The 27,877-nt window shown below is 55.8% G+C and overlaps 2 protein-coding genes and 1 non-coding gene across 3 annotated transcripts in view; 1 reads left to right on the top strand and 2 right to left on the bottom strand.

The window, feature by feature from the left end:
- The first annotated feature begins 235 nt into the window (after positions 1–235).
- On the top strand, positions 236–20,216 carry CIBAR2 (CBY1 interacting BAR domain containing 2). The gene is made up of 11 exons (XM_007468464.1): positions 236–358; positions 2,258–2,406; positions 4,334–4,394; positions 4,467–4,568; positions 4,681–4,686; positions 5,515–5,619; positions 8,624–8,737; positions 10,087–10,185; positions 10,685–10,812; positions 12,415–12,557; positions 20,095–20,216. The coding sequence occupies exons 1-11, from the start codon at positions 236–238 to the stop codon at positions 20,214–20,216; spliced, it is 1,152 nt and encodes a 383-aa protein (XP_007468526.1).
- Positions 11,356–11,428, bottom strand: TRNAR-UCG (transfer RNA arginine (anticodon UCG)). Its single transcript has one exon. It is a non-coding gene; the product is annotated as a tRNA-Arg (tRNA).
- Positions 20,217–20,446: 230 nt separating the features above from the next.
- Positions 20,447–27,877, bottom strand: part of KIAA0513 (KIAA0513 ortholog) — a 16,706-nt gene continuing 9,275 nt past the window's right edge. Inside the window, exons 8-12 of the mRNA XM_007468413.1 lie at positions 26,123–26,200; positions 24,920–24,949; positions 22,030–22,110; positions 21,484–21,578; positions 20,447–20,496 (exon numbers count right to left, since the gene is read on the bottom strand). Of these exons, the coding sequence (XP_007468475.1) occupies positions 20,447–20,496; positions 21,484–21,578; positions 22,030–22,110; positions 24,920–24,949; positions 26,123–26,200 (334 nt within the window). The remainder of the gene's footprint in view (positions 20,497–21,483; positions 21,579–22,029; positions 22,111–24,919; positions 24,950–26,122; positions 26,201–27,877) is intronic.

Here is a 27,877-nt window from a genome sequence, read left to right as displayed (position 1 = left end):
TGCGGGAACCCCAGCGCTGCCAGGTCCACAACAACCTCCATCTTCACCGGGAAAATGGGAGCCTCTTGGCGACCCCACCTGGACCAGCGCAAGGCTGGTTGAGGCCTCCTAATCCACTAGGGGAGGCTGGCCCGGGGAGAGGTTGCCTTAGTGACCAGCGGAGGCTCCTCCCAGGGTGACTGCGGGTGGCCACGTCGCCTGGTAACCAGGTGGCAGCGTCACTTGAGCCAGGACCATGCAGCTGCACCCAGCCCCATGTGGCTTCTCCCAGGCCTGTGGGACCCCTGGGGCCCTGTCCGTATTCCCCAGGACCAGGACAGCTGCTGTCTCCAGCCACAATGAACATCATTCTCTCCAGGTGAGCAGCCCCACGCTGGCCTGGGTTGGGAGGGAGGGGGTGGCCGGGTTTTCGGGGCCAGACGCACCAAGGCAGATGGGGCCACCTGGACTGCTGGGGGGGGCGGGGCAGTGGTAAGGATGCTCTCCCGCCCACACCACGCGCACCTGGAGGTCTAGAGACCATGGAGGCTTCCAGAATCTGGCCTGTGTCTGCTTCTCCAGCATTTTTGCCCACAGTCCTGGGGTAGCTAAATTCACAGGGGCCACCCCAACTTCCCTCACTCATCTCTACCTGGGAAACCCCTCTTCATGCCTCAAAACCCCATCAGGCATCACCCCCTCTGTGAAATCGTCCCCGACCCCACTGCCTGCAGCCTGAATCTATCACTGCCTTCTCAACTTGCCTCTTACCCAGCTGTTTCCACGCCTGGCTCCTCTGGGGCTCACAAACTCGAGGGTGCCTCTGGACCACCTGATGGGCTTCTTTAAAAATGCAGCCCCCTAGACCTCACTCACAGGGAGTCTGGCGGAGAGTGGGCTGGGATTCTGCAGGCTTAACTTGTGACCCAGGTGATTCTGAATGAGGGGGTCCAAGGACCCCATGTGGAGGGACAGGGACTGCGGCCGGCTGTGTGACCTGGAGCAAGATGCTTCACCTCTCTGGTCTCCGTTTACCTTGTTTGCAGGGTAATACGCACGATGGGCACTGCAAACTGTAAAGGGCTGCACCAGTTAGGGTTTGTTAGGAGGACAAAGGGCCCTCCTCTCAGCTTCCAGCTTCAGAGATGTGATTAGAGGGATGCACAGGTTGGGGGCTTTGGTCATACAGAGAGAGGATGGGGCAGTGACCTCCTGGGTGGGACGAGGGGCAAGGAGAGGGTGCAGTGGTGCGAGAGGGGGGCGACTGTCTGAGGCTGTGCCCCCTTTACTGTCTCTGGAAGATGAAATCCAGCAGGTCCTTCACTCACTCTGTATTTTTTCATGGAACACCTGCGATGGGCAGGCCCCAGGCTAGCGGCACATAAAGATGAGTCAGCAAGCTCCCCACAAGCCCGACCCAGAAAGATGCAGAGGGTGACAGATATCAAGCACAATAGGAAGTGATACATGGTGATAAATGGCATGCCAGGAGGACAAACTAAAGGTTCAGGGCTGAGGGAGGGAGGAGGGACCCACGGGCGGAGCATGGGGTCTTTAGGGCAGTGAGAGTTCTCTGCAACATTGTGATGGTGGAGGCAGGGTACTGACAATGGCACTTGTCAAAATCCACGGAATGTAGGACAGTAAGAGGGAACCTTCATGTAAACCAGGGACTTTAGTTAATAAGAATGTGTCACTATTGGTTCACCTTTTGTAACAAAGGTTGGGCACTAAAGGGAAGCTGTTGATTACAGGGAAACCCTGCGTGCCGGGGAGGGGGTATGTAGGAACCCTGTGTACTTTCCACTCAGTTTTTCTGTAAACCTAAAACTGGTCCCCCCACCCCCCCAAAAAAGTTTATTAATAAAGATTTACGATGTAGAGAAGGGAGAGAATTTCAACAGCTCGGGGAAAAGATAGAATCTGGGGATTTCAGAGAGAAGAGGTCGTTGCAGCTCGGCATGGTTGGAATACAGACCAACTGTGCTGGGAAGATAAAGCCCCTCTCAAGGGCCCCAGGGTGGGAAGGGCCAGGTTAGGAGCCAAGCCCATGTGTGCACTCCGGCCCGGCCACTGACCAGCCCTGTGACCCCACTGGTCTCCCGCATCTGCCTTGACGGCCCAACCCGGGGACTTTGGGCATTATCCTGGGCACCGGACGCCTGGCCTGGGTTTGCCACCTACGAGGAGGGCGGTGGGTGGGTGACCCCTGCTTTGCTGTCGTGGCCTGGCTGGGCGTCCCTGCCCAGAACGGCTCCTCAGACCCCCACCTCCGCAGGGACAGCAGGTGTGGGTGACGGAGGACACAGTGACCAAGCAGCTCATCGACTTCGCCAACACGGAGAACCCGGAGATGCGGGCCGCCCTGAGGACCTTCGCCGAGGACCTGGCCAAAGTGCAGGATTACCGGCAGGCCGAGGGGAGCAAGTGGCCCCAGTGGACCCATTTCCCGGGGGGGATCTGAGAGTTGGAGCCGGCCGGCAGGGTCCACAGTCAGCGGACGCATCTCCTCCAAAGGTGTCCCCAGAGTGAGGACGCTCACATCACTCCCTCCCCAGGGTCACACCTCAGTTTACAGGACTGAGAGCCTGGAGGCTTGTGGGGGGCAAGGAGGCTGCAGGGAGTTAGGGAGTTCACTCTATCTTTGCTGTGATGATCAGGGCAGAACAACATGGCCATCTGAGGCCAGCACTGTCTGCCATTAATCAGAATAATTCAGAATAACCAAGATAGGGCTCTGGGGAAAGAATTAAAAATCAAATCCCCATGTGGCGTATATACAGTGGAATATTACTCAGCCATAAAAAAGAAGGAAATAATGCCATCTGCAGCAACATGGACGGACCTAGAGATTATCATAGTAAGTGAAGTAAGTCAGACAGATAAAGACAAATACCATATGACATCACTTCCACGTGGAATCTAAAATATGACACAAATGAACTACGAACCAGAAACAGACTCACAGACATAGAGAAAAGACTTGTGGTTGCCAAGGGGGAGGGAGCATTGGAGAGGGAAGGGTTAGGAGTTTGGGATAAAAATAAAATAAAAATAAAAATAAAATAAAAATAAAACAAAACTCCAGCCAACCCAGAAAAATCCTCTCTGCGATGGTAGAAAAGAATGAAACAGCTTTTCTATTGAATAAGCGTTAAGCCAGAGGTAACGCACGTCACAGGCGATTGCATAAGCGATGGCAAAGACAGAGAAACCTCACTCCCCCTGAGGACAGGGAAGGGGACAGCGCCCTTTGTCACACAGGACTTCCTAATTCCACCTGGCGATTGGGTGGCCACCTGGGCTGGCTAATCATCTTTATCCAAAGAAAAGTAAAACCTCATCTCTCTCTGACAAGCAGATAGGTACAGCTGGGAGCCAGGCACCAGGCAAACTCCCTGGAGACACTGTCCTCCCAAAGTTTACTGTTCAGAGGCTTCTTGAGCTTTTAAAAGCTTTATATCCATCTCAAAGGGACAGAGAAAGGATTTACAACTGCATGTTTTCTCAAAGGAATACTGCACAGAAAGGGAAGGGGTAAGTCCCTTTCCCTTTCAGCACTTGGGAATATTATTTCTTTTTTAGGTTTGCGGTTACAAGAGCCATAATGGAGGAGGAAGGGGCTGGGTGGGGACTCCAGCTCCCCTGGCCCATCGGGCAAACCAGACTCTCAGGGGACCCCATCCTCCAGGCACCAGCCTCACCTGGGAACCTGTTAGAAAAATGCAGATTCTTGGGCTGCACCCTGAACCTGCTGAGTCCGAACCTCTGGGGTGGTGCCTGGGGATGAGGGCTTTAAGAAGCCCTTGGGGGGACTCCTACACCTGTCCTACTGTGACACCCCCAGGGTAAGCGCTTAACCCACACTAGCTTTAACTGTGACCACTGTTACCAGTACTGGTATCGTTTATCCTAGTGTCAGGCTTGGCACACAGGCACTGACTCAGGGGCGTGAGGTGTCCCCCTCGCTGACCCTGCCATGTCCCTGGATGCTGCACAGCGCAGTCAGCTCTGAATTCCCCGCCAGTCCGTGTTCCAGGTGGCTCTGTCAGCATCCCTGGTGAGATCTAAGGCAGTCTGGAGAAATGAAACAGTGCTGGGTCCCATCCAGTTGCTAAAAATCCGGGGGCGGGTACACTCCTTATACCCATTGTACAGGCCAGGAAACAGGGCTCAGCGAGATGAAATGTGTCGCCCGTGCTCACAACCCCAAGGTGGGAGGAGGGCCCACCGTGCAGCTGCGGACATGCAGAAGGCGCTCTGTAAATGCAGGCCAGTGGCCGCGCAGCCCCCCAGCATCTCCCTGGCTCCACCAGCTCCGACTGTGTACGTCCGCGTGTCCCCAGGTCGAGAGGCTGGAGACCAAGGTGGTCAACCCCCTGAAGCTCTACGGGGTGCAGATAAAGCAGACCCAGGCGAGCACGGCACTGTGGCGTGGGCCACGTGGGGGGCTGGGACCCCAGGAAACCACCCTCCTCCTTCCATAGGCTGAGATCAAGAAATTCAAACACGTCCTGAACAACGAGCTCAAACAACTGGGAAAGCTGGAGAAACTGAGGCAGAAGTCCCCTTCAGAGAGACAGACCATCGTATCCTTCCCGAGGCAGGGGCTGGGGGGCAGTGAGGCCGGGGCCGTACATCACCGTGCCCCCTCCATGGGGGCTGCTGGCTAACCTGAATCCCTAACTGCACCTGTTTCAGTCCCAGGTGAGCGTCACAAGTCTGTCTGGGGAAGGCAGGCTCGCACGCAGGTAACGAATGGCCTCACAAAACGGCGAGGTGAGCTTTACCTGGGCGGGTGTGTGCAGGGCCCTGGGCTTAGGACAGGAGAGTCAGAGGCTCTGGGACAGCCAGCCATCAGCTGGGGCTCAGGAGACCTGGGTTCTGTCCCATCAGCGATGCTACTCAGGGAGTCAGAGAGACACTCCCCTCCACAGCCTGCTTCCTTGTCAGGGTTACCTACTTACTGCTCACAGGAGGTGGGTACTTCTAGATGGGGAAACTGAGAAAAGTGACTTACCCAAGGTCACCCAGAGAGCTAAGGGGCAACCCCCAACTCAGCTCTGTAGGCCTCTGGCTCTGAAATCCAGCTTCGTCACGTGCCAGGCCTGCTGTGGAGTCAGGCCATATAGATGCCAAACAAAGCAACCAATAAGTTAATTACCTAAAATCGCTCCACATGCGGGAATTAATCATCAGCGAACGTGGAGTACCCGTCATAGCAGTAGCTCAGCTGAGCCCACTCTCATTCTTGCAACAATCCTGCAAAGCAGGCCTTACAGCCGTCCCCTGTTTGCAGGCAAGCACACTGAGGCTCAGAGGGGTTCAGTGACTTGCCTGAGGTCACACAGCTAACGAGAGGGTCTGTCCAAGAAGCAGCTGCCCCTTTCGCTGTGGTCCCACTCAGCCATTCCTTCCACAACCAAATTGGCAAGAGACTCCCACGACGCAGGACAGCTGGCCCAAGGGTGGGGCGAAGGGACAGAGAATGATCCAGAATGGGGCCCCCACGACACTTGGTATCTCTGGGGCCAGGCGGAGACCAGCGTGCAGAGGGCCTTGGTGGATGCCAGCCACACCTCCCACCAGCTGGAGGAGACGGTGGATGCCTTCCAGGAACAGAGGCTAAAGGACCTCCAGGTGGGGGTGGTCGGTCCCTGGTTGGAAGCACTCTGGGCTGCCCCGTGGGCGAGCTCTGGTGTGTGTGCACCTGTGTATGTGTGCGTGCATGTGTGTTCCCTGTGACAGAGTGTGTGTGTGAGCTTGTGCCTGCTCGGCTGTCAGGGCCCTGATTCCCAGGACAGTTCATCCTGGCTTCCTCCTGGCCGCGGCAGGTAGAGGCCGGCTGCTCGGGCAGCTGTCTTGGACAGCTGTCCTGGCCGGAAGCCAGCAGTGGCAGCCGTGCGCTCTCAGCACCCGGCCAAGCTCCCCGCCTGCCAGGAGAACTGGGCAGAGTCTGTCCCCCCAGCCCCTGCCTTTCCGCACAGGATCCGCAGGACCCTCCTCCTTTCCTCCGCACAGCCCCAGGGGCACAAACCCTTCCTCTCTCCACCCCGACACACACAGAGCCCCAGGCCCAGAGCCCCAGCTCTTACAAGAGGCCTCAGGGAGGCGGGGTCTTTAAGGGCAAGATGGTCACAGAGACCCCCGCAGCCACTCTTGCCCCCCTGCCACTTTAGTCCATTTTCCAAACTGCAGCCCCAAGGATCTCACAAAAGGCAGCTCTGATTTGTCACTCCTGGGTTTAACACCCTCCTGTGCTTCCCTCATTCGAAGGAGAAAGGCTGAAATCCTCCCCAAGGCTTCAAAGGCCCAGCCCCGCCCTCCACCCTTCTCTTGGACACACCACTCCAAGCTCCAAGAGTGCACCAAGACCTTTTATACCTCAGGGCCTCTGCACAGGCTGTGTCCTCCACCAGGAGGGCTCTGCCCTTACTCTGCATCGAGTTCACACCTGCTGTCCTTCAGAGAAACTCACCTGGACCCCCAGACCTGGTCCGACTAACTGTTAACACTCTCTGCTCCGCTCTCTCTGGAGGCAGTTATCCCAGGGGGTGGATTCATTGTATCTTTAATTCACTCGTGAATCTCACAGATGTTGTACACACCTACTATGTGCCAGGCGCTATGCGTGAGGCTGAGGACACCATAGCCAGCAAAGCAAGGCCCTGTCCTCACAGAGCTGACACTCTTGGGAAAGAGAGTTCACGCAGACCCTATGATGGTAGAGAGCAGGGGAGATCTCACTGCTCCACGCCACCTCCTATACTGCATGTCGAAGCCACAGAGCAGACCCCCTGCCTGCCACGTCCCCTCCTGGGTCCTGGGCACCAGGCCTAGGGCCTGGCACTCGGTGGGTACTCAGTAAATATTGGGAAAATGAATGAAAGAATGAACGAACGAAGCGAGTGAAACAGTGGTAATTACTGCTCAAGCATCCATGTTGCAGGCAGAACCTAAAAGCACCAGCAGACCATTATCAAGCACCTGATGTTTTCGAGGCCAGCGAGAGCACACAAGGTTCTGCACTGTCGGCGACCAACAGAAGCATGCATTTTAACATGGGCATCCTTTAAAATTGGGGGAATTCATTTGTAAGAGCTGCTTATCCAAACCTCCAAATATTTAAAGAGATAAAAGCCCAAACTTGAAATAATCATTACCACTATATCAGTTTTAGGTCACGATTCTAATGAAATATCTACAAAATAACTCTCTGGCTCCTCTAAAAAGAATGTAAGCCATGCTTTCAAGCAGCGGTTCACTCACCTGAGCGTGCGTCAGAAATGCCCTGGCGGTCTCCTTAAAACGCAAACGGTGGGCCCACCGTGGCGTCCCATCCAGTGGGCCTGGGTGGGCCGAAGAATTTGCATCTCTGACAAGCTCCCATGTGAGGCTGGTGTTGATGAGGGGCCCGCAGGTCGAGAGCCGCGGCGCTCATTGAATCTCTCGTAGGGCTTTGTGAACTGGGACCACTCCTGTCCTTCCTGTGCAGACGAATAAACTGAGGCTTGAGAGGATACGTCATTTCCTCGGGGCCACAGGCCGGCAAAGGGCAGGACGAGGCCTGTTGTTGTCACCAGCACTGCCTCCCGGGGGCGGGACGGGAAGACGCAGGAGCCAGGGATTTCCAGCACAGTCTTTGGCCCTCTCGCCCCTTTCTTCTCCCAGGAGGCCTAGCGGCTTCCTCTGGCCCGCCTCTTCCAGCTGCTTCCCACGTGACGGGAAGAGGTGTGTTTCCAAACTGCAGGCTCCTCCCCCAACAGCAAGCCTGTTTCCTGCTGGGGCCTGCCACGTTGTAGGAGCTTGTGCTGAGCCCAGCACACAGTGGGAGCTTGTGCTGGGCCCAGCAGGTAGGAGGGGACTGACACACAGTAGGAGCCTTTGCTGGACTTGACACAAAGCAGGAGTTTCCCCTCAGGTCTGGCACACAGTAGGAGCTTGTGCTGGGCCCAGCAGAAGCCCCCACTGGAGCCGGACATGCAGTAGGAGCTCTGTGAGAGCTTACTGAGCCAAGCTGAACCATCTGATCAAGAGAAGCCAACGTTTCCATCACTAATAATGTTTTGACAAGCTGGCTTATAAGGTTGTGGGGCTTCTGGGCCAGTAGCATCCCCTCCCCCTCCCATAAGACCCACTTCCAGCCCGTGAGTGACAGAGGCTGAAAATTTGTAGCCATCAACCTGACCTCAGAATGAGAGAAGTGCAAGCTGAGTGGAGGAGCCCAGGTTGACAGAGCTGAGAAAAGGATGCCCCTCAGAAAGTCCACAAGGCCTCACACATTTCTGGAACAATCTCTGTGCAAGGCAGCTTTTGAACTATGGGAATGCATTATCTGTTCAACAAAAATAAATTAATTAGAAATAATATATTGAAACTCCACACCTAGGACCTGCCCCACAAGGACAACTAAGCCCCCGCCCCCCCCCCCCCCCCTGTACTTTAGGGTCCAAATAGTGATGCTACATCAAAAAGTATACCTCAGTAAGTTACCCAGGTTTCTAAAGAGCAGAGCCATCTCTTGAAATTTATTCTGCCCCCCCCCCCCCCCCCACACACACACCCTATTGGTCCATGTCGAGATGACCCCAGGACAGTCCTTCTGACAGTGTTACTTATGTGATCTGGGCGTCTCTCCCAATAGAAAATTTTTTCGGACTTTGTGACCAATGAGATGGTCTTCCACGCCAAAGCGGTGGAGGTGTATTCCAGTGCCTTCCAGACCCTGGAGAGCTACGACCTGGAGAGAGATCTGGAGGTGGGTCACAGACATCTCATCTCCTATTTGGGGGGTGGGGCCGAATTGGAGGTTGTTTTTGTCTTTTTTTTTTTTATTATTGACGCCTAGTTGATTTACAATGCTGTGCTAATCTCTTCTGTCCAGCAAAGTGCCTCAGTTTTACACATACGACATTCTTTTTTAAAATATTCTTTTCCATTGTGGTTTATCCCAGGAGACCCAATATAGTCCCCTGTTCTATACAGTAGGACCTTGTTGTTTATCCATTCTATATGTAATAGTTTGCATCTGCTGATCCCCAAACTCCCAGTCCCTTTCCCTCCCACCCTCCCCCTTGGCAACCACAAGTCTGATGTCTCTGTCTGTGAGTCTCTGTTTTGTAGATAGTTTCATTTGTGCCATATTTTAGATTCCACATATAAGTGATATCATATGGTATTTGTCTTTCTCTGTCTTGACTTACATCACTTAGTATGATACTCTCTAGTTGCATCCATGTTGCTGCAAATGGCATTAGTTTGTCCTTTTTTATGGCTGAGTTGTTCGTTTTGTCTTGATAGAAGTTTTTGTTGGCAACATTCTGGAGTTTCTTGAACTTTGAAGGCTCATTGTAATGAACTGTTTTAAATATCTGCCCCTGGGCAGCGAACCCGAGGTGGGGAATTTCCCCAACACCCGTCTCTCTGGACCATCCACGTACATGACCATCACCTGGGTTGAGCTGTACCCCAGTGAGGCCCATCCCGTCTGGGTCTGCAGTGGGGTCTGCAGCCTGAGTAACTGCCCACGGTCTCTCCATGGGGCGTGGACTTCCTCACACCACGGCAGCTGGTCCAAGAGTGAGCATCAGAGAATTACACTGTGTCATCTTCCGTGACCTAAGCTCCGAAGAAACTGAGCATCCTGTCTGCCACATTCTGTTCCTTAGAAGTGTGCCATTAAGGCTATATTCAAGGGAAGGAGAATTATAGTCCAGCTCCTGATGGGAGAAGTGTCAAAGAATTTGTGGATGAGCTTTTAAAAGCATCATAGGAGGGTCAATGAAGGTTGGCTGGGCTCTGGTGCATTCACTCAACTCTACTTTATTTTGGTTGGGGGGCGGTGTGATCTCTAATCTTCCTGCATGACTATGGACATGTTACCGTGCCTCTGGGCCTCAGTTTTTCCCATCTGTAAAATGGGATGACAATGCCCACTTACCGCTCTGCAGTAGATCATATGGAATAAGAAACAGGAGACTCCTAGGCGGACCTGGTGTAGGTGGGGGTCCCTGCAGTAACCTGTGCACTGGCTTTCTTGTCCCACGTCTTTCTTTCCCGCTGGCACCCCTTTCTTTGTTTCCTGACCGGATCCAACCCTCCTGGCAGGATTTTAGAGCCAAGATGCGTGGAGTTTATGGGCGTTATGACGCTCGGCTGCTCACGGACACCACCCTGTCCCCGGCTGTCCCGTGCTTTCTCGCCCAGGTGAGCACTGGGGGTGGGGCGTAACACCTGTGACAAAGGTGAAGAGACCAGAGACCAGAGGCTGGCTGAGAACTCGGGTCTGAGAAGGGAGTGCTTGCTGCCTGGGGAGTGGGAGGGTGGCCCTGAATCTGACCTGGACCTGCCTGAAGCAGACTCAGGGAACCACAGTGTGGTGAGGGGCGTCTCATGCTTTCTGAATAATTCTCTTGAAAGGCAGCGGAGGAAGTATGGTCCCCAGCCAGACTGCCTGGGTCCAAACCCACTGCTCCCAAGCTGTGTGACCCTGGGAAAGTTCCTTAACCTCTCTGTGCCTTAGATTCCTCACCTGCAAAGTGCGGCCAGTGATAGTAACTCCCTCAAAGGGCTGTGGTATTAGGCGAACACATCTACCCGAGACATTTAGGAAACAGTGCTCGTCACTGTCATTATTATTACTGCTGTTGTTGTGATGATGATGATGATTTTGTTACTGTTGTTGTTATGTATTTCTTTTATTTAGAGCACCCAGAGCACCGTACGGAGCCAGAGAAAAGAAGCAGCCAGTGAGGACAAATCGGCCGAGGAGGACCCCGTGGAGGACCTCAGGGGACAGGGAAGGGGCTCCATCGCTAGGACGAGAACTCCCCAGTCAGGAAAAGGGGGCTGAGGCTGGATGCTTGGAGGCTCTGCCGTGTGCAAATTCCATGTCCTCTGAGTCCCGCTTTCCTCATCTGTCTGGCAGGAATCACATCACTCAGCTCACAGGCTGCTCTGGGGATCAAGGTGCCCAGAAGGACAGCTGGTACATGGCAGGTGTTCAATAAACATGGGTGCATCTCACCCTGACTCCTGCTGGGTCTCATTTCCTGTCTTATGACTGGGCTTCTGGGTGTTTAAGCCCGTGTTAACGTGTGTTACCGAACCAAACTCGGGTCCATTTGCCTGCGTGCGGTAAAGCCAATTTACTGACACCGGGTTGTAGTGAAGGAAAGGGCAGGATTTATTGCAGGTGCCAAGCAAAGAGTCCAGGCAGCTGGTGCTCAAAAGGTCCCAACTTCCCGATGACTTTCAGGAAAGGTTTTTAAACACAGGGTGAGGGAGAGAGACCGTGGGGTGCGTTATCAGCTCTTGGACATTTTTCTTTTATTCTTTTTTTTTTTTGGCTGCACCGTGCGACTTGTGGGGTCTTAGTTCCCCAGTCAGGGGTCGAACCTGGGCCCCCTGTAGTCGAAGTGCAGAGCCCTAACCACTGGGCCACCAGGGAAGTCCCTTGTGGACATTCTTCTGATTGGCTGGGGGTGAGGTCACTGGGCCAGTCCAGTTAACTTCTTTCACCTGTGGTGTTTCCGTACCTGCAAAACAGCTCAGAGGACGTGGCGCACAATATTATCTACAGCCCTTGAGGAGGAACTAAAGGTCCTTGGCTTTGTTTAATGGCTGAACTCTTATTATGTTGTCCTGCTTGACTATTTTCCTTAGCTTCTGCATTTTCTCATTTCTCTGATTAAATTTATTCTTTGGAACTCGGGGAAGGCCTCGGAGGCTAAAGTTTTTCTCCAAACAAGAGTCAGGTGGAGGACATTGGGTGGGTCTGTCCCGGGAAAGCCCCGTAGAGTCCTTATTGGTTGGAGGTGAATCATCTCCCAGGGCTGCCCTAACAAAGCACCACACACTGGGGGCTTCAAACCACAGAAATCTATTCTCATTCAGGCTGGACTCCAAGATCAAGGTGCTGGCAGGTCTGGTTCCTTCTGGGGTCTGTGAGGAGAATCTCCGGGTGGTTCCCAGGCCATCCTAGGTGCTCCTTGGCTTGTAGACACATCACCCTGATCTCCACCTTCACCTTCACGTGGTGTCTCCCTGTCTGTGTCTCTGTGTCCAAATTTCCCCTTTTTATAAGGACACCAGTCATAGGATCAGGGGTCCACCCCATTCATCCTAACTAAATATATCTGCAAAGACTCTCTATTTCCAAATAAGGTCACATTGTGAGTACTGGGAGTCAGGACTTCAACACATGAGTTTTGGGGACGCAATTCACCCAAACCATAGGGACGTGATGTGCGGGGATGACCTTGGGACCAGGAACACATCACAGAAGTGGAGGAGGGGTGGGGGTCCGCAGGCTCGGCCGCCTGCCTGCCTGGGCCCCCTGGGTGTGCACATTTGGGGAGCAAATTCCTGACAGTGGCTGGGGGCATCTGAGCTCTGGGTCACTCGGCTCTCAGCACACCTCCTGCTGCCTCCTAGAGACTTCTGCCAGGGAGAGGACGTCCTGCAGCCGTTCAGGATAAACACTATGCTCTGGAGCCAGCTAGCCCCTGATTTCATTCCCCACTGCGGGTACCATGATTTCCTCATCAGCAAAGTGGTCAACAAAACCTTCCTCGCAGGTGTGGTGAAAAGGGAACCCTCCTACACTGTTGGAGGGAATGTATTATAAACTGGTGCAGCCACTACAGAAAACAGTATGGAGGTTCTTTAAAAAATAGTGTTACCATATAATCCAGCAATCCCACTCCTGGGCATATATCTGGAGAAAACTAATTCAAGAAGATACATGCACCCCAAGGTTCTTTGCGCACTATTTACAATAGCCAAGATACGGAAGCAACCTAAATGTCCATTGACAGATGAATGGATAAAGATGTGGTACCTATATACAATGGAATACTACTCAGCCATAAAAAAGAATGAAATAATGTCATTTGCAGCAGCATGGATGGAACTAGAGATTATCACACTAAGTGAAGTAAGTCAGACAGAAAGACAAATATCATATGATATCACTTACATGTGGAATCTAAAATATGACACAAATGAACTTATCTACGAAACAGAAATAGACTCACAGACGTAGAAAACAAACTTATGGTTACCAAAGGGTTAAAGGGGGTGGCATAAATTAGGAGTATGGGATTAACAGATACACACTGCCATATATAAAACAGATAAACAACGTCCTACTATATAGCACAGGGGTATCTTGTAATAACATATAATGGAAACAAATATGAAAAAGAATATGGATATGTACAACTGAATCACCTTGCTGTACACCAGAAGCTAAAACAACATTGTAAGTTAGCTACATTTCAATAAAAAATTAAATTAATTTAAGAAAAACCCAAACCCTTCTCATGGGATCATTGCAGGATTAACGTCTTCGCCACAGTGACTTTTATTTCCCAAAATCCAGCTCCAAGCCACCTCCTCAGGGAAGCCCACCCTGATTCAACCAGGAAGGACACCCACTCCAAAAATAACTAAAACATTCTATATGTTTTAGAATAACCTTATCATAGATTGTATATCATCACATTTACAGTATATATTTTATCTGTTATATTTTTATACTCTTAAGCACATATATGTGTGCGCATGCACGCACAGACAGACACACACAAATGTACCTTTTTTTAACCTCAGTTGTGTCTGAACCCCACTGATAGTTTCTGAAGGAAAAGGACCTTCTTCATCTTGTGGTCCTGGAGCCTGGTGGCGACTGACACACAGTAGGGGCTCATTAAAGGTAAGTTGATGGGGCTTCCCTGGTGGCGCAGTGGTTGAGAGTCCGCCTGCCAATGCAGGGGACATGGGTTCGTATCCCAGTCTGGGAAGATGTTTTAAATGGATTCCTATAAAATTTAGAGAGAAGTTTGGTGTTTTTCTTTTTCCTTAAATGGGCAGGACCCTTCCTACAGGTACAGCTGCCAGGTTGATTTATTTCCTCATCGGGACAAGGAGGAAAGAGATTGGAGTGAGAACCACGTTTGCATTTCTCGCAGGAACCGCCTCGGATGGGTGATGTTTTCCCTCCCATTATATGGATGAAGAAACTGAGGTTCAAAGAACAATTTGGCAAAAGGCACGCAGTGGGTTGGTGGGGAGGTAGAACGGGACCCAGGCTTGGGTCCCTGTGCTCTTCAGGGTCCTTGCTGCCTTCAGAGGGGTCCTTCCCTGTCACCAGGAGCTGCCTCTGAATCCAGCCCCTGACCTTCAGCTGCTGGACTCTCCTGGCACCAGAGGAAAAGTCAGGTGTGGAGGCTTCTACCACCCGGGCCAGTCCTCCAGGCTGGGTGGGAGAACCAGAGACAGGGCGGTCCGGCCCCCGCCCCACTGAGCATCAGGGCACATACCCCAGCCCATCTCAGGTGGCCAGGCCAGGGCTGGGGGACCTGCCTGCGCCTTTGCCCTGGGAATCATCCCATCCAGGGCCCCTGGAACTGAGTCCATTGCTCCGGGTACCAAGGACACTTCTTCTAGGCCCTGTGCTGGTCCTCAGGCTTACCTCCCAGATCTGTTAGTCTGGAGAGTTAGAACATGGCTATTGACCTCTTATAATCAGAAAAAAAGAAAGCCCAACATTTCACAAAATACGTCTGTCAAACCAAGTTGTAAGGGATGATGAAGGTGTCCTGTGTGTGTCAGGCAGGGGTGGTAATCGCGTTCTACTCACAGCCCCCCGACCCCCAAAAGCAAGAAGTGAGGCAGCTGAGGCTCAAAGGCAAGACCAGGATATCAGCTGGAAGGGGCTGGAGGCATCTTGGAGGCCAAGGCCCCTCCGTTCACTAACACACCCTGGCGGTGACTCAGCGGACACTCCCTCTGCCCATCGGTTTGGCCACGACACACACACACACATCTGCACGAGACCCAGCTGCTCAGCCTAAGTGGGGAGAACGTCTATTTGACCCTAGAAAAAGGTGTTTTCTCTGTCGTCACTGAGAAGATTGCAAATTCTGTAAAAAAAAAAAAAAAATGTGCTCACGGACGTGTGAAAACAAAAATTCAACAGACTGACTTCTTTTTTTTTAAGATAATTTATTTCAGTTTCTGCCTTCTGACAATCTGAGGTGAAATATATAGACGGTTTTTTTTTCTCTTCACAGGAAACAGCTTTGATTTTAGCACTGTTCTGAGAGCTCGACCTTGAAACTTTCTCCACCTGAAAATATAGTTTGTAGAACATCGCCCCGTGGGACACGAAATTGCGTAAGTGTACATATAACATACCTGCATCACGGACCCCGACTCCTGGGCCACTAAGGGCAATGCGTGGATATGGCCAAGGCAAGTTCAGGTCCGAGACCAACAGGTGGGAGAGAAACAGGGGATGCAAGTGGGAGACCCTCCTGAAGCCCCAGAGGCCACAGTTAGAACCATGAAGCTCTCAAGCTGACACGTCTTAAGCGGAGGTACCTGCCATTTGAGTTCTAGCCTTTCCTACTGTTCAGATGGTCAGCCCGTCCATCTCAAGGCGTCCACGGGAACCTAAGCAAGCCTCCAGCACAAGGACAGATCAGGGCCCGCATGTGCAGCCTGTGTGTGGGAACCGGGCCTGCTGAGCACTTCCCTTTCATTTTCGCGAGCGCACCGTCCAGGACCAAGGTGGGGACAGGCACAGCCCCCCGGGGTCCGAGGGGCATCACAGCAGCAGAAGCCCTCCTTCCAGCTCAGCGACCCCGTCTGTGCTGCTCAGGAGGGCGCCAAGCGACAGCGCCCTGGTCTGACCCTGCAGGACAAGCGAGGATGCAGGGTCACCCCCGCCTGCACAGAGGTCCTGCAGGAAGTGACAGGAAGACGGGCAAACCCAGACCATCCTGACTCGCTCCTGGAAATGACGAGGTGTTCCTTCTCCAATAGTAACCAAGAACTCTAGAGTGGGAGCAGTGTCGCCTTGACTCCTGGGGACACAGCCAGGGGGAAGGTTCCCCCACCCCGCAGCCCTTCACTCATCTCAAGCTCAGACAGACCAGCCAACTCAGGGACACAGGCCAGCGCCAGGACACCCAGAGACGAGGTGGGCCGGCCATCCGAGGTGCTTGCTGGGGAGGGACTGCAGGGAGATGGTGACAGAATGAGGCCGGGGGGGCCGGCCACTCGGAGGGTCTGGGCGTTGAGGGTGCTCCTGGGTGGGAACCATCTGGAGAACCCACACAGGCCTGTTCCCGGCCGCCGGGCGACAAGGACGTACTGGGACATGTGACTTGACTAAGGCCTGGCTCCAGCCCAGGTCTGAACGTCGCACACCAGCCAGTTAGGGGCACTTGTCTCCAATGCCATTCCGCTGTACAAACTCAGCTTCAAAGGCTTTTCTAGCAAAACTCACCCTCAAGAATCGTAAAAAGGGATCAGTGATTTGCAGGAAGACGGGGAGATGGCTGAGTGGCAGGAACAGTGGTTCAAGGAAACTAAAAGGCCGGGGGTGGGGCGCTGCGAGAAGAACCCCGGGACCGAGGGGGCCGTGGGCCCCCAGCCCCGCAGCTCTGCCTGCGGCTGAGGAAGAGGGTGGCCAGGGGGTGACCAGCCTGGGACCACCCGGCTGCTACCCCTCCCCCGAGGCTGGTGCTGGGCCCTTCTCCCCCTGCTTCCCAAGCTCCCTACTGTTCTGGCAAATGACTCAGGCCCCTGGCTGCCCAGCTGTCTCAATTGTAGGTGACTTGGCCATACAGCTGACCTAACCGCACCGACCTGCTGGGATCCTCCCTAACTGAAAAGCCAACTCGTCGGGGTGCAACAACGCCCAGGAAGGTCAGGCTTGTAGCTGGAGCCCTGACTGCTGGTCACGGTCACCTGTGTTCAACAAAACTCCTCGCAAGCCCCTCTGTGGCGTGAACACTGCGCTTCTCACAGTGGGAGGCTGCAATACCAAGTGCTCTGGGTGATAAACTAACCCACTTAAAACAGCCAACGGAAAAGCAACCCTCAAGGCTGCCACCTTCTCTCCGCGGCAATGAACGTCACCGTCTAACTGGGCAGGGAGAGGTGAGTACGGGCTCCACTGGTTCCAGCTCCCGGGAAGGAGGAAAGAGAAAGGTGAGGCGGCACCTCTGACTCCAGTCCTGGGTCTCTGCCCTAAACCCAGCGTGGGGCTTGCCCGTGACCCTGACCGTCCCGGGTTTCACTGGAGCACAAAACTCACGAATTGGACTCTCTCCAGCCCTCCTTTTGGCAACTTAAGAGCTCCTCGGTCTGCTTTTTTCCCCTTTTGGCAATAGGAAAATCATGGTCTACTCCCTTTCACTGTACAAAGAACTGATAATATCAGAACTTGGTTCTCCTGCCTTTGATTAAATGCGCACACACAGTAGATATGATCTGAATACTAGCACAGCCCCTCTCAAACATCTAACAATATTGCTAAAACTGCAACAAAAGCTGAAGACGTACAAAGCCACATCTCGACATCATCCTACTTCCAAAGCAGGGTACTTTTTACTTGGGAGAATTCGCTGTTTTTGGCTCATTACGATTCACACAGCCCTGAAGGGCAGACAGCAGGAGACTGAAATGCCATTGCTAACGCAGGCCTTCAAAGCTCCTGGCTTGGGACCCTGAACCTACTGGGACTGGAAACTCTCCTCGTGGATATGACCTGACGCTTCCTGCCCCAAGTCTAAGGGTCCTGAGTTTGCAGGGAGGGCCACCAGAGCTCTTTCTCCAAAGCCTCCTGTGTGTACGGCGGGGTGAGACTTCTCCGCGCTCGGACCTGAGAGCCCGCCCTGTGTCTGTCTGCTCGGAGCGGGCCTCGGAGGGAAGATCTTGTCACAGAGAGAGGAAACGTCAGCGAGGCAGGCTGCCGGCTCCTGCTAGGCACGCCGTGCGTCCTCCGGGTGACAGTGGTCAGACACTCCCAGGTGAAATGCTCGGCCAAAGGCAGACGCCACCAGGACACAGCAGGGCAGCCTCAGAGCCACCCCGACATCCGTCACTCCACGAGGCCCACGGTCTCCGGCAGTGTCCCCTCGTGGGGCTGAAAGCAACACTTCTGGGGTCAGACTCCACTCTTAGGAGCTAGATTTACATAAACAAGGGGAGGGGAAAAATCCCAAAGCAACCCTTGCCTCTACCTTCAAATGCTATTTCAAGAGGCCTGTATGGAAAAAAAAAAGGTCTCAAGACCATCTCGAAGTTAAAGTGCCTAGAAAAGCCCTAAGAAGTCAAAGCTGCACTTCCTTCCAAGGCTGCACGGGCCCTCCCGCCCCACCCTGGGGGGAGAGAGCCGCCAGCTGCCCAGCACCCCTGGGAAGACCCAAAAACCTACTGTCTCCCTCCAGAAATCAAACTGGATCGAACGTCCGTACAAAAATCTTCTATGTACAAGGATAAGTCTTTTGGGCACCTTAGAATAAAATCTTAACGCATTTCAACTAACCACTAAGAAAGCCAACGACACACGGCCGCGGGGGGAGAGCCCTGCAAGGACACGTGGCCCTGCTCTTATGGGGGGTGGAGGGAGCACAGCACACCCAGGGGTCGTGGTTGAACGTCTCCGGAGGGGCTGCGTTATCTTCAGGAGGCACCGGAGGAGGGGCCCACACACCCGTCAGCTGGATGTTATTTCTCTGAAACGCGTTCCATAGAGACTCGTCCTATCACTGGGCCCAGCATCGGGTAGAGGCGCTCCAGCCCGTGTGACCCGCCCCGCACAGGACAGGCAAACTGGCGACACAGCTGTGCTTTGTTTAGTGACATGGCCAGAGAGGCTGCCACCACACACACACACACACACACACACACACACACGCACATGTGCGCGTGCACGCACACGCCATTGCGAAAACAGCAGGGTTTCTGAAGCCCCAGCCCCCCAGGTCTCCTGGTGGAGCAGCTCACGCCGGCGCACTCGGGTCCTGCCGTGTTTCCCGTCATCTCTCTTACGATCACCCGGATGTGCGTTCCTCCGCTCATCCAATGCACGCTCTGCTCTGGAACATTCCAGGGAGGCATCCCCCACGAGGGGAACCTTGGAGGGCTGGAGGGCTTGGTATCTGGCGTGTGCTTGTCATGCTGGAGGAGGTGCAGCGGGGACACGGGACGAAGGACCAAGGCGGGAAGGACGGAGCCCCGCTGGCCTCATCAAGGTCAGCGCCCAAGAGCTGGGGCTGGGGTGGGGGAACCGGGCTCGCCAGGGCAGCTGGCAGGCTGGAGGCCTGCTGGCCAGACTGCGGTCCCTCGGGCTGGTCAGCTGTGCCTGGTACAAACCTAGGGGGAAGAGCCCCGGCTCCCGGCACCTGAGACGGCGAGGGGGTGTCTGCAGAATCCGCAGGAAAGTGGTCCAAGGGCTCAGGTGGCGGGAGGTACAGGCTTCCCCAGGCGGCCGGGGCAGAGGGCCCGACCCGCCAAAGCCCCCGCTACCCAGCCTCACGCAGTCACCGCCACAGGCGGCCTCTGCCACGGTGCCTGTAAGGCTGACACAGGTTCTTTTGTCTTTGTTGAAATAAAGGGCAGCGCTTCTCTTGTCTGCGCATCGTCAGGGGACTGACGGCCCCAAGCTACGGCCAGGGAGCAACGGGCGGAAGCGTCTCCACTCCAGGAGGAAGCTGTCGGCTGAGCGGGGACATCTCAGACGGCCTGACACACACACCTGAGTGCTACGCGGGTCCAACACAGCCACTCGGGGCCGTGCCGTCTCCCGGCGCCCACACACCTGGCCGCGGCCGGGCCTTCTGCGGCCGGGAAAGCACGTCCTCTGCCCCGGTCTCTCTCCTGTCCTGGAATAGCGGGTGTCTCTCTCCTCCTGGAGCTTCCTGGGACTCCCATCCCTGCTGCACGGAGAGGGGACCCAGCAAAGAGCCAGCACCAGCCGTGGACCGACACTCAGAGGCCCCCGCCCCCTCTGCTTGGCCCCCGCTCAGCGGGAACCCCACCGTGGGAGGAACCCAATCCCACCCTGCCGGGGGGCCCCCAATCATCACTCCTGACTGCCCTGTGTCACTGGCATGTGCCACCCCACAGCTGCCCTTCCCTACCCTCCCATGTGTGCCCCAGCCCCCGTTCAGCAGGAACCCCACCGTGGGAGGAACCCAATCCCACCCTGCCGGGGGGCCCCCAATCATCACTCCTGACTGCCCTGTGTCACTGGCATGTGCCACCCCACAGCTGCCCTTCCCTACCCTCCCATGTGTGCCCCAGCCTCTCCCGCAGGAGGCTACGATGGACACCGGCCCATCGTGGACCCAGCATCCTCCCTCCTGCGCCCCCTCGGTCCCACGTCGCAGGTCTGCTACTCGGGGATATGGACAGTCACCTCGGTGTTAGCTGTGTAATCCCAGGGACACTTTGGCACGCAGATGGGGGAGCAGACACAGGCAGAGGGGAGGCAGGGAAAACGGGCAACCAGATTCTTCTAACCGCTAATTCTAGGGCGGTGTGGGGCGCCTCTGGGTGCTGCCAATGTCATGCGGGGGCGGGGGGGGGGTGACAGCCAGCCGTGAGCCCGGGAGGGAGGCGCGCACCCACAGTCCTCCTGGGGGAGCCTCGGGCCACCTCCCGAGGCCTACTCGGTGGCCATCTGCTCGATGTGGTCACTCAGCAGCTTGTACTGCTCTGGAAGAGAAAACAACGTTATTCCTCGTGAGAGAGATGGCGACACGGACAGGCAGGTCCTTCTCATTCGGGGTGATAACAAAGCAGGCCCTCCCGGGCATGGTGAGTGTGGGCTTCTGAAGGTGTGCCCTCGGCCTGGCAGTGGGCTCCTTGGAACCGGGATGCATCTTCCCATGGCAATGACGCTCCAGAGGGCAGCCCCGCAGGCCCCCAGGAAGCCTGGTGTGGGCAGATGAACCCTATCACGGGAGCCAGGCTTGGGTCCTGGAGGCCACGCAGGGGTCATGTGGTGGAGGGCACAGTGTTCTCGGCTTGTGATGAGTGGTGGGGCGGGTGACAGCACTTTGAGATTTTCCAGGGGCACCTCCTAAGGCCACCTGTCCTTGGCCCTCTAACTTGGTCCAGGATGGAGTTTTATTTTTAAGCAATATCGATCTGCACAAATCTATGTCTAAGTGGAAGAGCTTTCAGGGGACAAGGAGGAAGCGGCTTGTAGCACGTGGGATGACGCCTAAAGGCCAGCTGTCGATCAGGGAAGCTGACATCAGCAACGTGTCCCCTCCCGTTACAGAAGCCAGAGATGCCGGAAAGACCTCAAGACCCCCGCCGCTCCCCCGAGACCTCCGGCAGCAGTGTCATTCAAGGAACGAAGACACGCCATGTGGTGGCCATTTAGAAGGAGGGGCAACTCAGGGCCAGAGTCTGCCCATTTTCAAGGTCAGAGTCTGAGCACCAAGTTATATCTTTCCCTGGGCCCTGTCTGTAAGCACTGACCTGGTGGGCCCCGCACCATCCTGCCCGACGTGGGCAAGCCCTACCTAGCAGAACTGGGTCTCCAAGTGGAAGGAAAAGTGTCCCACGCACGCAGGCGGACAGGAACGTTTAATGTCCCATTTGTAATTACAGCAGGGACAATCCTCTGAGCCGGGTGGGGATTCCAGCACGCAGCGCGCTTGCCCCTGAAACCCCGGCCCTGCCGCCACTCACCCTCGTCCAGGTTGCCGATCACCGCCTGCTTCTTCAGAAAGTCATTGCACAGCTTCTTGTTCAGCCCGAACGCCAGCATGTTGTGCGTGAATGTGCTGGGGGGGACACGGCCGTGAGCTGGCACCCCTCCCGCCTCCCGAGGGGAAGGGAGCCGGGGCCCAACATGCAGCCCACCGGGCCGGGGAATCGATAGAAAGATGTAAAACCAAATCGCCTCATCGGCCAGCCCTGCTCACCATGAAACCATGTTAGGGGCGGACTAATTAGGAACCGGAGTCAAGGCCAAATGGAGTGAATCGTGTGCTTCTGAGCCGTTTAAGAACGTGGTCTTAAAAGTGGTCGTTGGTCGTGACACTGAGTCAGGGATGTGTGACATCATAAGGGCGGTGCTCCCCCAGCAGAGCCCCCGGGTGGGAGCGTCTCACCCGGCGGTCCCTCCTCACACCACCCTGCTTGCTCATCTCCTGGGTGACCCGGGGTGGGGGTGGGCGTGGGCCCCGTCCGGGTCACGGGGGTGGGGGGTGGCTGGCTGGCCCTGGCGCTCACCCCAGCTGCCCGAAGGTGATGTTCTCGTTGAACCGCAGGCTGTCGTCCCGCTCCTCCTGGGTCATGTGGCACCACCTCTCTCTGCAAGCACAGGAGGGGCAGTGGAGGGGCTTCAGAGCCCACATCCCCGCCGCTTGGCCCTCCCGTGCTCTGACCCACAGGTGCTGGCCTCCCTGACAGAGAGGGGACACCTCTGCCGGAGAGCTGTGGGCGCTGCTTCTAGGAAGCCTGCCCGAAGGCTGCCCCTCTGCCTGGGGGCCCGAGACCCACACTCATCACCTTCTCCTGGCGGAGACAAGGCTCAGGACCCAGAGGCAGTGTGCGCTTAGCGGCTGCCCGCAACATTCTCCGGGGGACGAGAACGCTGCCCCCACATCCTTCTCTAAGGTTCAAGGACAACGGAGGCCGAGGCCCGTGTCACTGGTGGGGAGGCGTGCCGAGAAGCTGGCGGGGCAGGGAGCCCAGGAGCCCAGCGAGCGTCTGCGGCCTCTGGCCACACGCTGCCCGCCAGGCCGGCCCGCCTCTGCCGTTCACTGTGCTCCCAGGCTGCCTCGCAGGGTGCGGGGACGGGCCCGTGAGCACGGAGAAGACGGCACAGAGCCTCTAAGCAAAGCCGGGACCCCCAACGAGGAGGGACCACGGCCCGTGTGGCTCCACGTGCTCTCCGTGGAGCAGCATGGGGCTCAGGGGTCGGGCAGGGAAGGCGCTCTGCTGAGCTCTTTTTGAGCTCGGTGTCCCTGAGTGAGAGCGAACGCCGCCGCCCGATCCTGCAGGGCGTCAGCCCCGCCCCTTACGGCCGAGCACCCTTGTCCCCAGTGGCCCAGGACCGTCAGCCACTGCACCACTCCGCCTCCATTCCCCGGGGCACAGGAGCCGCGTGGCCACCTGAGAAGTGAGCAGATGCCTATTTCCCCCTGAAAATTACACTCTGGACAAGGAGTCTGACTAAAACAGGGCTGAGAGGAGAAAGACAAAAGAAAAGGGAGAGAAGAGGCAGTATGAGGGGGTGAGGGGTCAGGGCGATGCAGAAGCTGAAAGAAGAGGAACAGAACCAAGGACATCGACTCTTAACTCCTCTCCCCGCTTCCAGCCCAGGGAGGCTACTGGTGCCGCTGCAGCTGAGCGGGAGCCACGGGACACCAGGGCGCGACAGAGGCCGGCACTGTCAGTCTCCCAGTCTCCTCATGCTGACAGGACACCCACGAAGATACCTGGAATGTGCTTCCAGGCACTATGCTAATCCCATGCCATGTTCTTTCCCATCCTTTTTCCCTGAGTGGTCACCCTTAGAATCGTCCAGGCACATAAACTCCCACACCACCACCAGGCTCGCTGGGTACAGTTGCGCAGGTTGTGCACTGCATAACCCCAGACCACATGCAAGTGGCTCCCTTGCAGGCATGCAGCACAGCAGCCCTGACCCAGATGAGGAGGTGAGTCTTTTTGCTGTGGCGAGGACTAGAGTTGGGACATTTTATCTGATCTCTGAAGAAATAGGTAGAAGGTCATTTGGGATCAGGGGATGCCTACCAACAAATCAATTCCTTAAAATTGAGTTCAACACCCAATACTGGTCAAGGTCTAATACCACAGGAGGGCAGATTGTGTGTCTAAATTGCCACAGTGGGAATTCGGATGTGTCCAGCAGCTTACAGAACAGGAAGCCTCCCAAAATGGGGACATTTCTGCCTCTGAGAGCAGAGAGGGTGCTGATGGTGCTGTCGGCAGAGTCTGCCAAAGAGGAATCATGCTGGAGGCACAAGGTTGCCCAAGGACCCAGAGCCAACCCCCGGCCCCCAGTCTCGGGGTGTCCTGGGGGTCAGATCTGGGATGTGCATGGCCAGACCACATCTGCTCTGGGTGAGGAGGCCTGTGAGGCCCAGAGGCTCACTTCCCCTCGTGGGGCTCAGAGGTCACGATGCTCCAGCCCTGTCGGGTCTCGGCTGTGGAGCTGGGAAGCCTTGCTCCAGGAAGGCTGGTTAATTACACACACACCCCCGCCCCCCAGAGAGTCTGTGGGAACTTGGGGGCTTTTTAGGAGCGGAGGTAGCTGCCACGCCTAAATGCTCCTTTTAAAGCCATAATAAGGCTGCATTAAAAAAAAAACAAGATTTCTCATTAAAACAGTAAGCACTAAAAATACATCACTGATTAAAGGAAGCATGCTTTGGGAAATTTCCACCAAATTAAAAAAAAGCACTGAATCAGAAACTATATTTTGAATAGCAGGCCTTTCACTCTAAAAATATCTTAACCAAGATATCGAACACATATCAAGTTCAAACAATTGCAGTCAGACCCCACCGTGGGCTCGCAGGAAATAGCCTGTTCTAGACCTTTGTCTTCAGGGGACCCCCTCACACACACAGGCCTCACACCACACAGTGGCTGGGGGGAGGGGGCGCTGTCCTTTCTCCGGGACCCCCCAGACCTGTCAGAGTGGGCGAGGGTCTGCCAGAGCCCGCAGGCCCCTAGGCATGACTGCAGGGACAAGTCCTCTGGCCCGACCTGCGGCTCCTGAGCCCGGATCAATGACCGAGTGGACAACAAAGGAACCCAAGGGTGTGGTTTCGGGGTCCGCTGGGAGGGCCAGAGTGGCCCACGGAGGCTGGATTCGCTCCAGGTCGGAGCTGGCCTCCTGGACCTCACTGCCCTCTCCTCTCGGGATGCGCACTGGGCCTCGTGGGGGTCTCGGGGGCTGTGTCTGTCTCCTGACCATTTCGGTGTCTCTATGCTCGGCGAGCTCCCCACTGCCTGTCGCCAGCCTGTCCCAGCGCTGGGCCCACCGGCCGCGGGTCACGCCCACGTCTGGTCACACCCCCCTCCCCTCCGACCCAGCGGCCCCGGAAGGGCCCCCGCACTGTCCATGGACGGTCACGTGGACACACACCTCTTATCCTCCTCCTCTCCAGCATCCCCTCTGGAGCGGCAGCAGAAACAGGTAAACAGAGGAACACGTCAGAGTCATGCAAGATATATGTGGGTGGAAAAGAGAGCAAGCGCGGAAGGAGGGTTACCACAGCGGAGACGGATATGGAGACGGGGTTCCGGGCGGCGGTGGCCCAGGAGTCTGAGAGCAAAGCAACACGAGGATCCCCCTCGCCTACAGACACTTCCTGCCTCTGCGACTCCCAGAGGGGCGGAGAACTCTCTCTCTAGAACCCTTAGGAATGGTCCAGCATCACTTCCTCTCCACGTGCTCCCCTGCCCTCCCGGGACACACAGCCACAGCAGGCCGCCGTGGGGTACAAGGCAGGTCATCCTGATAGGGTTTACTACCCCCGCAAAAAAGATTTCACTTAAGATCCCCCAAGTGCTCGTGGAATAAAGCCTTAAATAGCAGGCACCTGCCCTCTCTCCTGCCGGGAGAAAGGTTAAGGGGTCTCCCCAGGGTCAAAGAAGGTGGGGATTCATTTCATCAATGAGGAGAGACTCAGACTTCAAAGTCCCATGACTGGAGGGGGCCAACAAGGTGACCCGGGCCTGGGAGGCCGCTGCCTCTTCCCCGCACCGCCGCTGCACACGGCAGGCACCAGCCTTAGCTCGCCGCCGTGGCCAGAGAGAGCTGAGCACCCGTGCCCAGCCCTCGCCGCCGCCCAGTGCTTAGAGAACCGGTTTACAAAGGGAGTCTTCCGAAGTGGCAAGACTGCCCTCGGGGAAGCTGCAGCCCAGAGGAGTAAGTTGACAGTAGCGACTGCCCTTCCCAGACGTGAGCCCAGCGCCCAGGGTCCCGCGGCAGTGGTCTCAGCTCGGGAGTCTGGAGTCTCACAGAGACAGGCAGAGTGGGTCCGAGGGGGGCCCCGTGGGCTTCACTCAGTGGGAGTCTGCATTTCTTAGGAGGGTCAGGCCGAGTCATGCCGGAGCCCCGGGGCAGGAAGCGCTCATGCAAGCTGGGCCCCCCACCCATGAAGCGGTGTGGCCGGGACCCTTCAGGCAGCTTGCAGGGCACCGGGGCCGCAAGGGGTTGAGGAAGAAACACAGACGCATCGACTCAGCCGTTCTGTCCTCCTGCTTTCCTCTTCAGAAACAGGACAATAAAGCCTCGCCCTGGTCCTCTTCCCTGAGGCAAAGCGGGCCTGGACTTGGCTCCTACCTGGTGGTGGGAGACCGCTTTCTCCTCTCACAGTGGACAGCGTCGAAAAAGGCCGCGTTCCAGAACCTCAGCGTATGCCTGCAAGACAGACAAGGCCCATGTGCCTTTATCCTAAATGGAGCTGGTTTCCCCGCAACCACCCGGCAAAGTGTCCTGAGGGCATCTGTGCGTCTCTCCCAGGACTCAGCCTGGACTCATCAGGTCAAAGGGGAAGCCACCACCAGCAGGATGTGGGCGAAGGCCATTTCCCCTTCTCTGTCTCCGGCTGAGGCTCCCAACAGGAAGCAGAGGCTTTGAGGAGACCTGCTTCTCTAGAACACGGTCTAGTAACATAAGTGGGAACCCCTGGCAGGGACAGACCACGTGCAGAGAGCAAACACATTTATAGCGACACACAAGGAAGAGGCATTCTTCCCAAGGATCAGGGTCAGCAGACCTACGGCACGTGGGCCAAGTCCGGCCTGCTCTCTGTCTGTGTAAATCAAGCTTTATGGGATCACAGCCACACCCCTCCACTTACATCCTGTCCACGGTGGCTCTGGCACTACAGCAGTGGAGTGCAGTGGTTGCCTGTAAAGCCTAAAATACTTACCACCCAGCTCTGTACAGAAAAGTGGGGCTGAGCCCTGTTGCAGATAAGACAGCAGCGGAGCCTAGAGGGGCCCAAGCTACGTCACAGACAGTGGGACCGGGGCTGCTGGGCTCCTTCTCCCTGCTTCCCCCCGAGGCTGGCCCTGCAGGGTGGGCCCTCCTCGCGGAGGCTTCGGGACAGCTGCAGCCCCGCCCTGGCCGGCCGTCTGCCTCATGCACCCCATTCTGCTGCACCAGGTTCTCCCACCGCAGCTAGACTGTGATCCTCGGGGGAGGGGCACGTCTGACACCCTTTGGGTTCCAGGGGCTACTACACCGCCTACTTCTGAGGAAATAAAAGCCGCCGACGGAGAGGCTTCAGAGGGACAAGAGCGTCCTCAGAGAAAGACAGAGGGCGAGATGTCCCCTGACCACTGGTCTCCCACTGCAACCACGACCGTCACGTGTGTACATTATAGACACATACAGAACAGCTGTACTAGGATATGTCACGTACCGTAAAATGCACGCTTTTCAAGTACACAATTCAGTGGGTTTTAGGACATCCACAGACTTGTACAACCATTGCCACTATCCATTTCTGGGACATTTTCATCACCGCACTCCCGGCTTCCCCCAGCCCCTGGCCACCACCAATCTGCTCTGTCTCCAGGGCTTTGCCTCCTGGACGTTTTGTGTACATACACTACGTGGTCTTTTGTGTCTGGCCTGGGTCAGAATGTTTTCCAGGTCCACCCACGTCGTGGCAGGTGTGGGTGCCTCATTCCTTTACGTGGCTGAGTGATAGCCCACATTTCGTGTATCTACCTTTGGGCTCTTACGAATAACACTGTCATGAACATACGTGCACAGGTTTTTGCTTGAGTACCTGTTTTCAACTCTTTTCAGTATCTACCCAGGAGTAAAACTGCCGGGGTCATGGGCTAAAACTCTGTTTAACGGCTGCCCGACCATTCTCTGCAGTGGCTGCTGCATGGGACAAGCCCACCAGCCGTGTACGAGTTTCCAATTTCCCTGCATCCTCGCCCATCTTTTCTCCTTTGGCTCTCCTAGGGGGCGTGAGTGGCCTTCACTTCTTTTGTTTGCTTGCTTGTTTGTTTGTTTTGCGATACGCGCGGGCCTCTCACTGCTGCGGCCTCTCCCGCCGCGGAGCACAGGCTCCGG

Source organism: Lipotes vexillifer, unplaced genomic scaffold (assembly GCF_000442215.2).
Source record: "Lipotes vexillifer unplaced genomic scaffold, Lipotes_vexillifer_v1.1 scaffold23, whole genome shotgun sequence".
NCBI classification, from domain to species: Eukaryota; Metazoa; Chordata; class Mammalia; order Artiodactyla; family Lipotidae; genus Lipotes; species Lipotes vexillifer.
Note: the sequence above shows the minus strand (reverse complement) of the source record. Positions and strands in the feature narration are given on the sequence as shown.

What these genes read in the sequence shown, in the direction of transcription:
- CIBAR2 (XM_007468464.1), top strand. Translation starts at nt 236, where the DNA reads ATGCAGCTGCACCCAGCCCCATGTGGCTTCTCCCAGGCCTGTGGGACC. An exon ending in AGAGGCTAAAGGACCTCCAG is followed by an intron (nt 5,620 to 8,623) that starts GTGGGGGTGGTC and finishes CTCTCCCAATAG; the next exon opens with AAAATTTTTTCGGACTTTGT. An exon ending in TCCCGTGCTTTCTCGCCCAG is followed by an intron (nt 10,186 to 10,684) that starts GTGAGCACTGGG and finishes TCTTTTATTTAG; the next exon opens with AGCACCCAGAGCACCGTACG.